General features: G+C 38.6%; 1 protein-coding gene across 1 annotated transcript in view; it reads left to right on the forward strand.

Moving 5' to 3' along the window:
• RNF121 (ring finger protein 121) overlaps window positions 1-15,281 on the forward strand; it is a 76,923-nt gene that overhangs the window by 18,899 nt on the left and 42,743 nt on the right. Inside the window, exon 2 of the mRNA XM_046685332.1 lies at window positions 13,686-13,723. Within this exon, the coding sequence (XP_046541288.1) occupies window positions 13,686-13,723 (38 nt within the window). The remainder of the gene's footprint in view (window positions 1-13,685; window positions 13,724-15,281) is intronic.

Below are 15,281 nucleotides of genomic sequence, written 5' to 3' on the forward strand. Positions count from 1 at the left end.
TATAGTATAGTATAGTATATAGTATTATATATGGTATTATATATAGTTCTACAGCTATCTTTTAGTCTTTTCTAAGGGTCTGTCAGCAAGATTTATAGAGCTGTGTGGACACTCAAGAAAATGATGTGGAAAACAAGAGTGATGCACCATCCTAGAGAGTTAAGAGACAATATGAAGAATCAGATACATATAAGGAATGAATAATCTTTTCAACAAATGTGCTGAGACAACTAGATAAGCACATGTAAAAGAATGAAGTTGGACCTCTACCTCACGTGGTATACAATAATTAACTCAGAATGGATCACTGATCCAAATGTAATAAGTAAAAACTATAAAATTATTCGAAGAAAGCATAGTCGTAAATCATGACTGGATTAGGCAATGGTTTCTTAGCTATGACACCAAAAGCACAAACAATGAAAGAAAAAATAAATAAGTTGGACTTCATCAAAATGAAGAACGTTTTTGTTGCAAGGGACATCACCAAGAAAGTGAAAAGACAACCCATGGAATGGGAGAAAATATTTGCAAGTCATATATCAGATAAGGGACTTTGTATCCAGAATATATAACTTTTACAACTCAACAATAAAAATATGAATAACCCAATAAATAAGTGGACAAAGGGTTCTGATATGACACGTAAGAAGCTTGGAAGTTACCACTCTGTCCTAACAACAAGTAAAAAGCTGAACAAACTGAAAATCAACAAATCTTCATAGATCTGGAAGAGAAGTGAAGTGAGAAGATCTGTAACAATAAGAGAAGTAACAGAAGAGATCTAGGGCAAACTGCTGCCCCCAAAATTGGAGAGACCAACCAGCAAATACAAAATATCACATCTTACAGCAGCAGAAACATCTGTGGGAACCAGTGCTGAAGTTGGGAAACTTGGACTGTTTGATGAATTGCTGGAGGCTAATTGTGGACAACTCTAAGAATTAGAAACTCCAGAGGGACTCAGTCATTGAGGGCCCCCCACAATTTTGTGAGTTTTACTTTCTGGATATCTCCCAGTTTTACACTTATTGAGAAAAATCCCCTCGTGCTTCTGGCAGGGGGAAAGGAACCATTTAAAAATTCTACAGAGCATTCTGTTCTTCTTAACAAGGTCTGCCATCAGGAGAAACTATTTAACCAGAGCCTAACTGACCTAGGGGAAGGGAAATACCCAACTCTAGCCAGCTCTAGCCTTCCATGTGGGAGAACGGAAATACCCAACTCCAGCCCATTCAAGCCATTCCATCCTAAGAGGAGTGGGTGAGGGACTGAGAAGCACTTGTGAAGGTCACACTCCAAAGGCACAGACTCACTAAAAAACTGAAAATCATAGAACTATAGAATGCTTCCCCTACTCCCACGTCTTACCACCACATTACTAAAGGCCTATTTGTAGCAGTTCCTTTTACTTGGTATATCATGCAAGAAAAAATTGCAAGACATACTAAAAGGCAAAAAATACAGTTTGAAGAGACAGACCAAGCATCAGAATTAGATTTTCATATATCACAGGGATGTTGGAATAATAGACCAGGAATTTATAACAGCTATGATTAATATGCTAAGGACTCTAATGGATAAAGTAGACAGCATGCAAGAACAAATGGGCAATGTAAGCAGAGAGATGGAAATTCTAAGAAAGAAAGAGAAAGAAATGCTGGAGATCAAAAACACTAACATGAAGAATGCCTTTGATGGGCTTATTAGTAGACTGTACATGGCTGAGGAAAGAATCTCTGAGCTTGAGACTATCTCAATAGAATCCTATAAAAGTGAAAAGTAAAGAGAAAAACAAACTAGAAAAAACAGAGCAGAATATCCAAGAACTGTGGGACCAGCTACAAAAGTTGTAATGTATGCTGGTATGGTCTCAATGTTTGTGTTCTCAAATTTGTATGTTGAAATCCTAATCCCCAGGGTGATGGTATTAGGTGAGGCCTTTGGGAGGTGATTAGATCATGAGGACAGAGCTCTCATAGTTGGGATTTGTCCCCTTATGAGAGGCCCCACAGAGCTCCCTAGTCCCTTCCACCATAGGAGGACACAGCAAAAAGACAGCTGTCTGTGAACCAGGAAGCCCTCACGTGGCACAAAATCTGCTGGTACCAGGATCCTGAACTTCCCACCCTCCAGAAATATGAGAAATAAATGTTTGTCGAGAAACAAATGTTGTTTATGACACCTAGTCTATGGTATTTTGCTATAGCAGCCCAAACAGACTAAGACATACAAGTCATGAGAGTATAAGAAGGAGAAGAAAGAGAAAAACAGGAGAATTACTTGAAATGATAATGACTGAGAATTTCCCCAAATTAATGTCAGACACCAAACCACAGATCCAGGAAGCTCAGAAAAGACCAAGCAGGATAAATGCCAAAAAAAACTACACCTAGGCATATTATTTTTCAAACTATAGAAAATTAAAGAAAAATCCTGAAGGAAGCCAGAGGAAAAAACACTTACCTATAGAGGAGCAAAGATAAGAATTACTTCCAACTTCTTCTCAGAAACCATGCAAGTGGGAAGAGAGTGGAGTGAAACATATAAAGTGTTGTGAGAAAAAAACCTCACCAGCCTAGAATTCTGTACCCTATGAAATTATCATTCAAAAGAGAAGGAGAAATAAAGAAAAACAAAAATTGGGGGAATTTGTTGCCAGTAGACCTGCCTTGCAAGAATTGTTAAAAGAAGTTCTTTAGAGAGAAGGAATATTTGGTAGAGGTCAGAAACTCAAATCTACATAAAGAAAGGAAGAGAATAAAAGAAGGTAGAATAGAAACATTTACTTATTCTTTTTTTTGAGTGATTGTAAATTTTATTGTATTTTTAATTTTAGTTTCCATGTCCACTGCTAATATATAGAAATACAATGTTTTCATGTGTTTATATTGTATTCTGCTACCTTTCTGAACTCTCTTATTAGTTCTGGTATTTTTTTTTTTTTTTGGTAGATTCTTTGGGATTTTGTATGTAGACCATCATGTCATCTGCAAATAGGGGCAGTGTTAATTCTTTCTTTCAAATCTGTGTGTATTTTATCTCTGTATATTGCCTTACTGTGCTGGCTAGAAACTTCAGTATTACGTTGAATAGTAGTGGTGAAGGTGAACATCCTGAGATTGTTTCTGATCTTAGGAGGAAAGCATTCACTCTTTCACCATTAAATGGAATGTAATCTATAGGATTTTTGTAGATATTCTTTTATTTTACTTAACCTTAATTGATCTAATAACAGATAACAGTTTTTTTCAAAATAATAATACCAACACTGTATTCAACTATGTATGCATTATACACAAACACACATGCTTATGGATAAGTGAAATGAGTGATGACAATGATACAAGGGATGACAGGGAGGAATTAGGATTATTTTGTTATTATATTATAGCACTTCACACTACCCATGAAGTGGTATGGTATTATTTGAAAGTGGTCCTGATTAGTTATAAATATATACTGCAAACTATTGTAGAGCAACCTCTAAAAGAAGTAAAAATAGAAGTATAGGTGTTAAACTAAGAAGGGGAGAAAATGTAATCCTGTAAAATTCTCAGTTAAACCCAAAAGGCGGAAAAAGACTGGAAGACAAAAATAGGAACAAGGAACAAGGGCAGCAAGTAGAAAACAGTAACAAATGTAGTAGATATTAATCCAAGTATATTAATAATCGCTTTGAACATCAGTGGTCTAAATGGCACCAATTAAAAGACAAGAGATTGTCAGAGTAGATTAAAAAAGCAAGAACCAACTATATGTTATCTACAAGAAACTCATTTTAAATAAAAGAACATATAGATTAAAAGTAAATGAATGGAGAAATATACCCTACTAACATTAATAATAATAAAAAAAAGCAGGAGTAGCTGTATTAATTTCAGACAGAGCAGACTTCAGAGCAAGAAGTTATCAGGGACCAAGAGGGGCATTATGTAATGATAAAGAAGTCAATTCTCCAAGAGGATGTAACAATCCTTAATATGTATGTGCCTAAGAACAGGATGTCAAAATATGTGAAACAAAAACTGATAGAACTGCAAGGAGAAATAGATGAATTCACTATTATAGTTGGAGAGTTCAACACTCAAATGGACAGATCCAGCAGGCAGAAAATCAGTAAGAGCATGACTGAACACAGTAACACCATCAGTCAACTGGATATAATACACATCTATAGACTACTTCAACCAACAACAGCAGAATACACATTCTTCTCAAGTTCACATGGGACAGTCACCAAGGTAGACCACGTTATGGGCCATAAAATGCATCTTAAATTTGAAAGAATAGAAATCATATAGTCTGCTCTCAGACACAGTGGAATTAAACTAGAAGTTGGTAACAGAAAGATAGCTGGAAAATCCACAAATACTTTGAGATCAAAGAACACATTTCTAAATAACACATGGATTAAAGAAGAAATCTTAAGAAGTTTGAATATATTTGAACTAAAAATGAAAACATAACTTATCAGAATTTGTGGGATGTAGCAAAGACAGTGCTTAGAGGGAAATTTATAGCATTAAATACATATATTAGAAAAGAGGAAAGATCTAAAATCAGTCATCTAAGCTCCCACCTTTGGAAACTAGAAAAAGAGCAAATTAAATTCAAAGTAAGCAGAAGAAAAGAAATAATAAAAATTAGAGCATAAATCAGTAAAATTGGAAACAGGAAATCAGTCGAGAAAATCAACAAAATCAAGCTGGTTGTTTGAAAAGATCAATAAAATTGCTAATCCTGTAACCAGGCTAACTAAGGAAAAAAAGAGGGGCCAGCCAGGTGGTGCAGTGGTTAAGTTCACACACTCTGCTTTGGCAGCCTGGGGTTCACTGGTTCAGATCCTAGGTGTGGACCTATGCACTGCTTGTCAAGCCACACTGTGACAAGCATCCCACATATAAAGTAGAGGAAGATGGACACAGATGTTAGCTCAGGGCCAATCTTCCTCAGCCGAAAAAAAAAAAGGGGGGGATTGGTGGTGGATGTTAGTTCAGGGCTAATCTTCTATAGAAAAAAAGAAAAAAGAGAGAAGACACCAAATTATTAATATCAGAAGTGCTAGAAGGAGACATGACTACAGATCCCATGGATATTAAAAGGCTAATAAAGGAATACTATGAACAACTCTGTGACCACAAATTTGATAACTTAGATAAAATGAACTAATTCCTTGAAAGACACAATCTGCTAAAACTCACAGAAGAAGAAATAGACGATCTCAAAAGACCTATATCTATTAAAGAAATTGAATGAATAATTAATAACCTTTCCAAATAGAAAGCATCAGGTCCAGATAGGTTGACTGGTGAATTCTTCCAAACATTTAAAGAAGAAATTATGCCAGTTCTCTACAGTCTCTTTCAGAAGATGGAAGCAGAGTGAATACTTCCTGACTCAATTCAATGAGGCCAGCATTACCTTAATACCAAAACCAGACAAAGACGTTACAAAAAAAGAAAACGACAGACTAATGCTTCTCATGAACATAGACATAAAAATCATCAACAAAATATTAACAAATGGAATCCAACAGTGTATAAAAAGAATCATACACCATGACAAGTGAGAACCCAGGTATACGAGCCCGGTTCAACATTTGAAAATCCACAAATGTAATCCATCACATCAACAGGTTAAAGAAGAAAAATTTCATGAACATATTAGTAGACTCAGAAAAAGCATTTGCTGAAATTCAGCACCCATTCAAGATAAAAACTCTCGGGGGCTGGCCCCATGGCCTAGTGGTTAAGTTCAGTGTGCTTCACTTCAGTGGCCCAGGTTTGGTTCCTGGGCTCAGACCTACACCACTTGTCGGTGGCCATGCTGTGGTGGCAACCCACATACAAGATAGAGGAAGCTTGGCACAGCTGTTAGCTCAGAGTGAATCTTCCTCAAGCAAAAAGAGGGAGATTGGCAACAGATGTTAGCTCAGGGCGAATCTTCCTCAGGAAAAAAAAAAGTCTCAGCAAACTAGGAATAGAGGGAAACTTCCTCAACTTGGTAAAGAATATGTACAAAAATCCTACATCTGACATATATTTAATGGTAAGAAGCTTGAAGCTTTCCCACTGTGATCAGTAACAAGGCAAGGAGGCACCTCTCACCACTCTTTTTCATCATCATACTGGAAGTCTTAGCTAATGCAATAAGACAAGAAAAGGGAATAAAATATATGCAGATTTGGAAGTAAGAAATAAGTCCATGTTTGTTTGCAGATGACATGACCATCTATGTTGAAAATCCAAAAGAATAAAAAAAAAAAAACCCTCCTGGAACTGATAAGCAGTTATAGCAAGGTTGCAGGATGCAAGGTTAGTATACAAGAGTTGATCCTTTTCTATATACCAGCAGTGAACAAGAGGAATTTGAAATTAAAAACACAATACCATTTACTTTAGCACCCATAAAAATGACATACTTAGATATGTCTCGCAAAATATGTACAAGATCTATATGAGGAAAACTATAACACTCTGATAAGAGATATCAAAGAAGAACTAAATAAATGGAGAGATATTCCATGTTTATGTATAGAAAGATTCGATGGTGTCAAAATGTCAGTTCTTCCCAACTTATTCTTTAGCTTCAGTACAATCCAAATCAAAACCCCAGCAAATTATTTTGTGGATATTGACAAGCTGAGTCTAAACTTTATATGGAAAGGCAAAGACCCAGAATAGCCAATACAGTATTGAAGGAGAAGAACAAAGTTGGAGGACTGACACTTGCCCAACTTTAAGACTTACTACAGAGTTATAGTAATCAAGACAGTGTGGTACTGGTGAAGGAATAGACAGATAGGTCAGTGGAACAGAGTAGAGAGCCTAGATATAGACCTGCATAAATATAGGTAACTGATCTTTGACAAAGGAGCAAAGGCAATACAATGGAGCAAAGAGAATTTTTCAACAAATGGGCTGGAACAACTGGATATCCACATGCAAAAAACTGAATCTAGATTCAGACTTTACACCCTTTACAAAAAGTAACTTAAAATGGATCACAAACCTAAATGGGATCACAGATGCAAAACTATAAAACTCCTAGAAGATAATGTAGGAGAAAATCTAGGTGATCTTGGGTTTGGCATGATCCATGTAAGAAAGAATTGACAAGCTAGACTTAATTAAAATCAAAAAGTTCTGCTCTGTAAAAGATACTTTCAAGAAAATGAAAAGACAAGCCACAGACTGGGAGAAAATATTTGCAAAAGACCTAATAAAAGACTTATCCAAATTATACAAAGAACTCTTAAAACTCAATAATAAGAAAAAAAACAGCCTGATTAAAAAGTGGGCTAAAGGGGCTGGTCCGGTGGCACAGCAGTTAAGTGTGCATGTTCCACTTCGGTGGCCCAGGGTTTGCCAGTTCAGATCCCGGGTGCGGACATGGCACCGCTTGGCAAGCCATGCTATGGTAGGCGTCCCACATATAAAGTAGAGGAAGATGGTCAGGATGTTAGCTCAGGGCCAGTCTTCCTCAGCAAAAAGAGGAGGATTGGCAGCAGATGTTAGCTCAGGGCTAATCTTTCTCAAAAAAAAAAAAAAAAAAGTGGGCTAAAGACCTTAACATACAGATGGCAAATAAGGTTGTGAAAAGATGCTCCGCATCATATGGCATCATGGAAATGCAAATTAAAACAATGACATACCACTAGATACCTATTGCAATGGTCAATATCTGAAACACTAACACCACGAAATGCTAGTGAGGATGTGGTGCAACAGAAACGCTCATGTATTGCTGGTGGGAATGCAAAATAATACAGCCACTTTGGAAGAGAGTATTTATGTCCACACAAAAACCTGCACATGATGTTTATAGCAGCTTTATTCGTAATTGCCAAACCTTGGAGGCAACCAAGATGTCATTCAATAAGTGAATGGATAAATAAACAGTGGTACATCCAGACAATGGAATATTATTTGACATTGAAAAGAGATGAGCTACCAAGCCATGAAAAGATATGGAGGAATCTTAACTATGTATTACTAAGTGAAGGAAGCCAACGTGAAAAGGCTACATACTGTCTCATTTCAACTATATGACATTCTGGAAAAGTCAAAGCTATGGAGATAGTAAAAAGATCAGTGGTTGCCAGGGGTTAGGAGGGATGAATAAGCAGAGCACTGAGAATTTTTTTTTTTTTACTTTTTATTGAGATTACGATAGTTTACAACATTGTGAAATTTCAGATGTACATTATTATTTGCCATTCGTATTGTAGGTGCATCACTTCACCCTTTGCAGAGCACCAAGAATTTTTAGGGCAGTCAATCTACTCTGTATGATACTCAAATGATGGATACATGTCATTACACATTATGTACTTGTCCAAACCTGTAGAATGTACAACATCAATAGTGAACTCTAAGGTAAACTATGGACTTTGGGCGTTTAAGATGTGTCAGTGTAGAGTCATCAGTTGGAACAAATATACAGCTCTGGTGAGGGATGTCATTAATGGGGGAGACTGCATATTTGGGGGAGGGAGCATTTGGGAAATCTCTGTACTTTCCACTCAGTTTTGCTGTGAACCTAAAACTGCTCTAAAGTCCATTTTTAAAAAAATGGACAAAGGATCTGGATAACCTTTTCTCCAAAGAAGATATATAAATGGCCAATAAGCATATGAAAAGATGTTCAACATCATTATCCATCAGGGAAATGCAAAATCACTTCGAGATACCATTTCACACCCATTGAGATTCTTTTATCAAAAAGACACAATAACGTGTTGTTGAGGATGTGGAGAAATTGGAACTCTCATACAGTCCTGGGTGGGAATGTAAAATGGTGCAGCTGCTGTGGAAAACAGTTTGGCATTTCCTCAAAAGATTAAGCAGAGAGTTACCATATGACCCAACACTTCTACTCCTAGATAAATACTGAAGAAATGAAAGCATGTCTACACAAAACCTTGTAGATGAATGTTCATAACAGCATTATTTGTAATAGCCAAAAAGTGTAAACAGCCCAAATGTCCATCAACTGATGAATGGGTAAATAGAATGTGGTATAGCCATACAGTGCAGTAGTATTTGGCAATAAAAAGGAGTGAACTGCAGTACCTGCTACTGCATGATGAACACTGAAAACATTACACTATGCGAAAGAAGCCAGTCACAAAAGACCATGTATTATATGGTCCCATTTATGTGAAGCGTCTAGAACAGGCAAATCTATAGGTGGAGATGCAAAGTAAATGAATGGTTCCTTGAGCTGGAGGAGGATGGCAAGTGACTGCTAACTGGTATGTGGTTTCTTTTTGGGGCGGTGGAAATGTTCTAAATCAGATAGTGGTCATGGCAGCACAACTCTGTGAATACACTAAAAAGCACCGAATAGTTCACTTTAAATGGGTGAATTTTGTGGTGTGTGAATTAGATCTCAGTAAAGCTGTTATTAGAAAAAGAATCAGGTGCATAGAGGTATGTGGCTGGAGGACAAATTGTGAATGTGAGTGCTGGGACACAGTTGCAGTGCTTATCAAACTTTGATGTGCATATGAATTACTTGGGTATCTTATTAAATGCGAATTCTGATTCAGGAGGTCTGGGATGGGGGAGGGAGTCTGAGATTCTCTATTTCTTAATAAGCTCTCAGGGTGCTGATGCTGCTGGTCTGTGGACCATGCTTAGCAAGGCAGTGGAGGAAGTTTGTTTCTTCAGTGAGTGGAGTCAGTCTAGAGAGCCTTCCTGGAGCCAGGAGGATTTGGCCAGTGTTTTGCGAGAAGGCAGAATGTGGTTTGGTGAAAGAGAGGGGCTTAAGGGACAAAGTAACCAGCCTGAGTAAAGACTCAGAGACCACAAAGTATCTGATATTTGTGGGGGACAGGAGGCTTGTTTGTGGGATTACTCTAGTGGGTCCCTGACTCTTTTGCACCTGAGAAAATATAGCAATCAACCTCTGATCATTTTCCATTTTTGTGAAATTTTCCCTTGCCCTCTGCATGACATTTTGGTTTAACTTCCTTCAAATCTGGACTTAGGTAGATTGGCATGGCTAGGGGCCTTGTGAGATCCTAGGAGGAGAGTGATTGGCTAGCAAGAAAACATTCTGTGTGTGGGTCTTAGGAGTTGGATCTGGGCCCATCAATCTGTAACCTTACCCTGAGTCTACCTAATTAGCTACCTGAACTCTGGACAGGGCACCTTCAGACTGCCTTACTGCTTGGCCCCAGATGAATAAACTCATTAATGAGGGAGCAAATAAAGATGTATATCCAGATGGTACGGGTTAATTATAGCTATAGTTTACAGCTTTCCTTATTTTTCCACTTGGGCTAGAAGACTGGTTTGGATGTAATTTAAATAATCTTTTGGTTCAGAAGGCAAATATTAAAGCCAAATCTTGTCTTTACTCTTAGCATTTATACTACTCTGTAAAGTGCTAAATGGTCCTCTAAGCTCCAGGTCTAGTCCCAGCCTTAGTGCTTGCCCGTCTAAGCTGTTTTCCCTGGATCTCTGAAACCCTTACTGTCCTGTGCTTCACCAACATTCAGTTCCCTAGTCTCTCTTAGTAGTTTATAAAGTACTCCCACTCTCCCAGCAGGAAAGACAACGAAATCACTTGGTTGCCTTGAATGTACTTGCTGTCATAGCCCCACAATGAAGTCAGAAGTCTTTTTTTTTTTTTTTTGAGGAAGACTAGCCCTGAGCTAACTACTGCCAATCCTCCTCTTTTTGCTGAGGAAGACTGGCCCTGAGCTAACATCCGTGCCCATCTTCCTCTACTTTATACATGGGATGCCTACCACGGCATGTCTTGCCAAGCGGTGTCATGTCTGCACCTGGGATCCGAACCGGCGAACCCTGAGCCGCCAAGAAGCGGAACATGCGAACTTAACTGCTTCGCAACCGGGCTGGCCCCTGAAGTCAGAAGTCTTATTCTCGGTTTTCCGGATGGAGAAACTAAAGCATAGACAGTAGCGTGCTTGACCACTATCTTGTGAAGAGGTGCCCCCACACCTGCCACAGTTCTCTGGATCTTCCTAGTTTTCCCTTAGTGGACTTCTCTTGCTTCTTTGAACATGTAGTTGTGTTGTGTTGTTTTGACGTGTAGTTTTTTAAACATGATTTCCTGGGTGCCTCCTGGTGTTAAATGAATACTTCTTTCCTGGATACTTACTAGGTATTTTTCAGGTATTTGTTTACTCTCCCATTTAAGCATCTCCAGGTGGGGTGCTAGTTTGTCGGCATACTTGTTTTACTCTGTTGGAGAGAATTCTGTTCAATTCCCCAAGTAGTCATAGAGTGTTTAGTATATGCTAAGCTCTGTGCTATTCTCCTTGAAAGACACAAAAGCAATGTATTCTCCTTGGCTCTGTGGGATCTTTGAGATTTATGGGATGAGAGCAAGATAGACGTAAGCAGGGCTAGGACTTGGGTGAAGCAAACAAGGCATTAGGGTGCAAACTTTAAGGAGGCACTCTCTCAAGGTCATGCAAGTGCAGGGTTGGTACCTGCAAATGAGGGCCTCCTTAAATTTTGAGCCCTAGGTCCCTTGCTTACCCTACTCTGGTCCTGGCCCTGGACTTAAAAAGCAGTTAGATCACTTGGAGAGCATGTCTAAGATAACATAAGACTAAGAATGTTGGTATAGAACAGTGCTTCTCAAATGTACGGTGCATTCAGATCATTTGGAGATTTTGTTAATAGGTAGATTCTGATTCAGGAGGTCTCGAGCAGTGCCTGAGATCATGCATTTTTAACAAGCACCTAGGTGATGCTGATATTAGTCAGTGGGCCACACTCTGAGTTTCAAGGAGAAAAATCCATGCAGGAGAGAAGCAGAGGGCCAAATTCACTAAACTAGGGGATCAGGGAAGGCTTCACCAGGGAAGGTGCAATTGCATCTGGGTTCTCAAAGGATAAATTGGATTTGGATAGAAAACAGAGAGGGAAGGGCATTGCAAGCGGAAGAAAAAGGTGTGCAAAGGCCCAGAGACAGGAATGAGTCCCGTGTATTTTGGAACAGTGAACAGTCTGGCTTGGCAAGATGCAGGTTCAAGCTGGAAAAGAAGAAAAGAGTTCTGAGAGGTAGCATGAAAGCTGTGTACTGATTATTGCTTTAGAAATGTCGTCCTTAATTGTTGGCTCAGGTACCGCCCAGCTGGACCTTTCCATTTCTTACATCTACTTGTTCCCTCTCAGAGGGGCCCTCTGTGCTGGAGAGATGAAGACCTAAGTCAGGACACCTGAATAAATTCTGTGAGGCAGTGTGTGAAGTTGGAAAACGGAGGTGGGTGGGTGACTTCATTACCCTGATTGGCTGAGCGAAGCCTTGGGTATTGTTTTTGTTTGTTTGTTTGTTTGTTTGTTTTTAACTTAGCTGGAGCATGTAGAAACCAGGAAGCCCAACCTAAATAGTGATGGGCATCCCTAGTACACACACAAATGATGCTTGGTAAATATGTGCTGATTTGACTTGGTGGTAGAATGGAGTTCTGCCCATTTTACTTTAAATGTTCCACTTAAGGTACTTTTCTGAAGCTATCATAGGAATAGTGGGAAACTAGGCCTTGAATATAATAAGTACTAAAGGAGTATTTGTTGATTGATTCATTTGAGTGATTCTGAGGACTTGTCTCTCTTCTCTACCTCAAGGAACATTTTCAGTTCAGGTCCATATAAGAATGTATTGAGTGACTTTATGTACTTAGACTTGGGTACACTTCTATATGGTGACAAGGAAGTAGAAGACTTGAGCCCTGAACTCAGAGTTTAGTATTACTCTAGAGAAGTGGTTTTCTATTGGGGGCAATTTTTGTACCCTGGGGGACATTTGACAATGTTTGTCGACATTCTTGGTTATTGCATCTGTGGAAATGCTACAGGCATCTAGCCGGTAGAGGCCAAGGACACTGCTCAACATCCTACAATGTACAGACAACTCCCCTGCAAAAAAGACAAGTAACCAGCCCAAAATATCCGTAATGCCAAGGTTGGGAAACTGCTCTAAAAGGATTAGACTAATAAATAGAATCAGAACTGGGAGGTTGGAAGGCCATACTGCTAGTTAATAGCAGAGCAGGGACTAAAGCTCAGGTCACCCTAGTCTGTTGTTCTACCTGCTACCATGGGTCCATTTAGAGTCAAATGGCATTATAGGACAGAATATTTTATCTAGCTTTATTTCCCACTAGTCCTGAGTCATACTTTTTGCTCTTGATATTCTCAATTGTTTGTATGCTGTTACAACTTTATTCCTTCATGTTCATGTTAGTCCCTTTGCTTGGAACATATTTCTCTCATTTATTCATCTGGATAATATTTCAAATCTTCAGGATGTCTTCACTAATCTGTAACACCTCAGATTGGATTAAAAGCCACTTCTTTATTCTTCCATAGCTGATCTTCAGCATATAATAAATTTTCACTTTATATGTCTGTCGTCTTCACTAGGCTGTGAGCATCTTGAGAGTTAGGTTCACTTTTCAGTCTTCATTGCCTAGCACAGACATGCAACACACTGTCGGTCGTAGACATGAGCCAAAGTATGTGGTTAGAGAAGGGAGAGATCAGTGGGAAATAGTGTTGGGGAAGGCTTCACAGAGATTGTGACACTTGAAGCTTCCTGTGATTCCTTGAAGATGTTGATGAATGTGTCAGCACCTTATGTTGGTCAGGGACAGTTCTAAGACAGTAATGGATTTTTCTGGTGGTATCTTTCTACAGGTTGATATGTCAGACCTCTCCCCAGAAGAGCAATGGAGGTAAGTGTGACAATGTGGGACCCTCAGGCTGGGGACTGTAGGTTAATCCAACTAATAGAATTGTGTATCTTCCCCTTTTGCTTCCTTCTCTGTGGGAGGCAGTGACTCATGACCAGTGGGACAGGTCTTTTGGGATTTTTCCAGTATGTGGGTCATTCCTGGGTAGCTCCCTCAGTTTTGAGGAATAAGTAGGTAATTGCACCAAACCAGCCATCTGGGTTTGAATACTAGTTCTACCATTTCCTAGCTACATGGTCTTGGGCAGGTTACTTAACTTCTCACTGCCTTAGCTTTCCCCATTTGTAAAATGAAGATCACAGCAGTACCTATACCCCATAGAGCTGTGAAATTCTTAGAACAGTGCCTGGCATGTCTTAAGCTTACAGTGTTACCTGCTTTGAAGATGATTATCATCATTAACACCATCATCATCATCCATGAAACAGAGCAGAGAGCTCTGGTTGAGAAAATGGGAGATGTGTCTTCTGATCTCAGCTTGCTGTTAACTTGCTTTGTAACCAGAGTGAGTCAACAAATATCTTATTGTCATAATTTCTCATTGGTAGAGGAGTATCAGAGTGTTTGTACCACAAACTTCCTGAGGTGGCTGACCAATGAGCTGATATCAACCAAGTAAAATTTAATAGTGAGGAAAAAACCCTTCATTTAGATTAAAACTATTGATTATAAAAATATAGAATGGCAAAGATATCAACCCATACAACAAACCTAGCAAGATTTTAAGTGACTTTAAGCTTATTGTGCACCAGTTGTTTGCCTCAGCTACCAAAATATTCCACATAATTTGGAAGATTCATGGAAATATACTATCTGCCTTAAGAGAGGTGACAATGCCACTGTGCTCTGCTTTGCTGAGGCCACACTGATTTTGTTGTAAACACTACGTAGTAAGAGGATCTTTAGCTAGATGATATCTAGAAGAAGGCAGACAGGATTAATGGTCTTCATATTATGTTATATGCATAATGTTTAAAAGATCTAGAACTATTAGTCCAAAAGGGCCAGGAAAATGGTGGTAGGAGTAGGATGGTTTTTGTTACTGTTTTTTAAATAAGATCATGGTAAATCTTTGAAAGGGCGGTATTGGGAAAGATGAGTGGATATCTCCTTTGTTGTTTTGGAGTATAGGATTAGGTCCAATGGATTGAAGCTGTAGGAAGATAGATTTTGTGTCATTATCAGAAACATCTTTAATAATCATGGTGTATTGAGAGGTAGTGAGCTTCCTTACTTAATGCTTAAAACATTGGAATTTTATTCCTTCGTAAGCATTATTCCTTCACCAGCGTTAACACTGCTGGTTCTAGAATAGGGATTACCTTAAGGGCATGTGTTCTCAGCCAATGGAGGTATTCAAACAAAGGATTTCAAAAATAATCTTTGCATTGGGTGGCAACTTGAATTAGATGACTTCTCTGATCTTTTCTAGATCCTTTCTTTGATTTCTTGTTTTGCACATCTATTCAGTTATATACTGAGAACAAGAAACTTATTTCTTGTTATCTTTATAACTCCCCACAGTCCTTATGTTTTTAAA

This window comes from Equus quagga, chromosome 14 (genome assembly GCF_021613505.1).
Source record: "Equus quagga isolate Etosha38 chromosome 14, UCLA_HA_Equagga_1.0, whole genome shotgun sequence".
Lineage (NCBI taxonomy): Eukaryota > Metazoa > Chordata > Mammalia > Perissodactyla > Equidae > Equus > Equus quagga.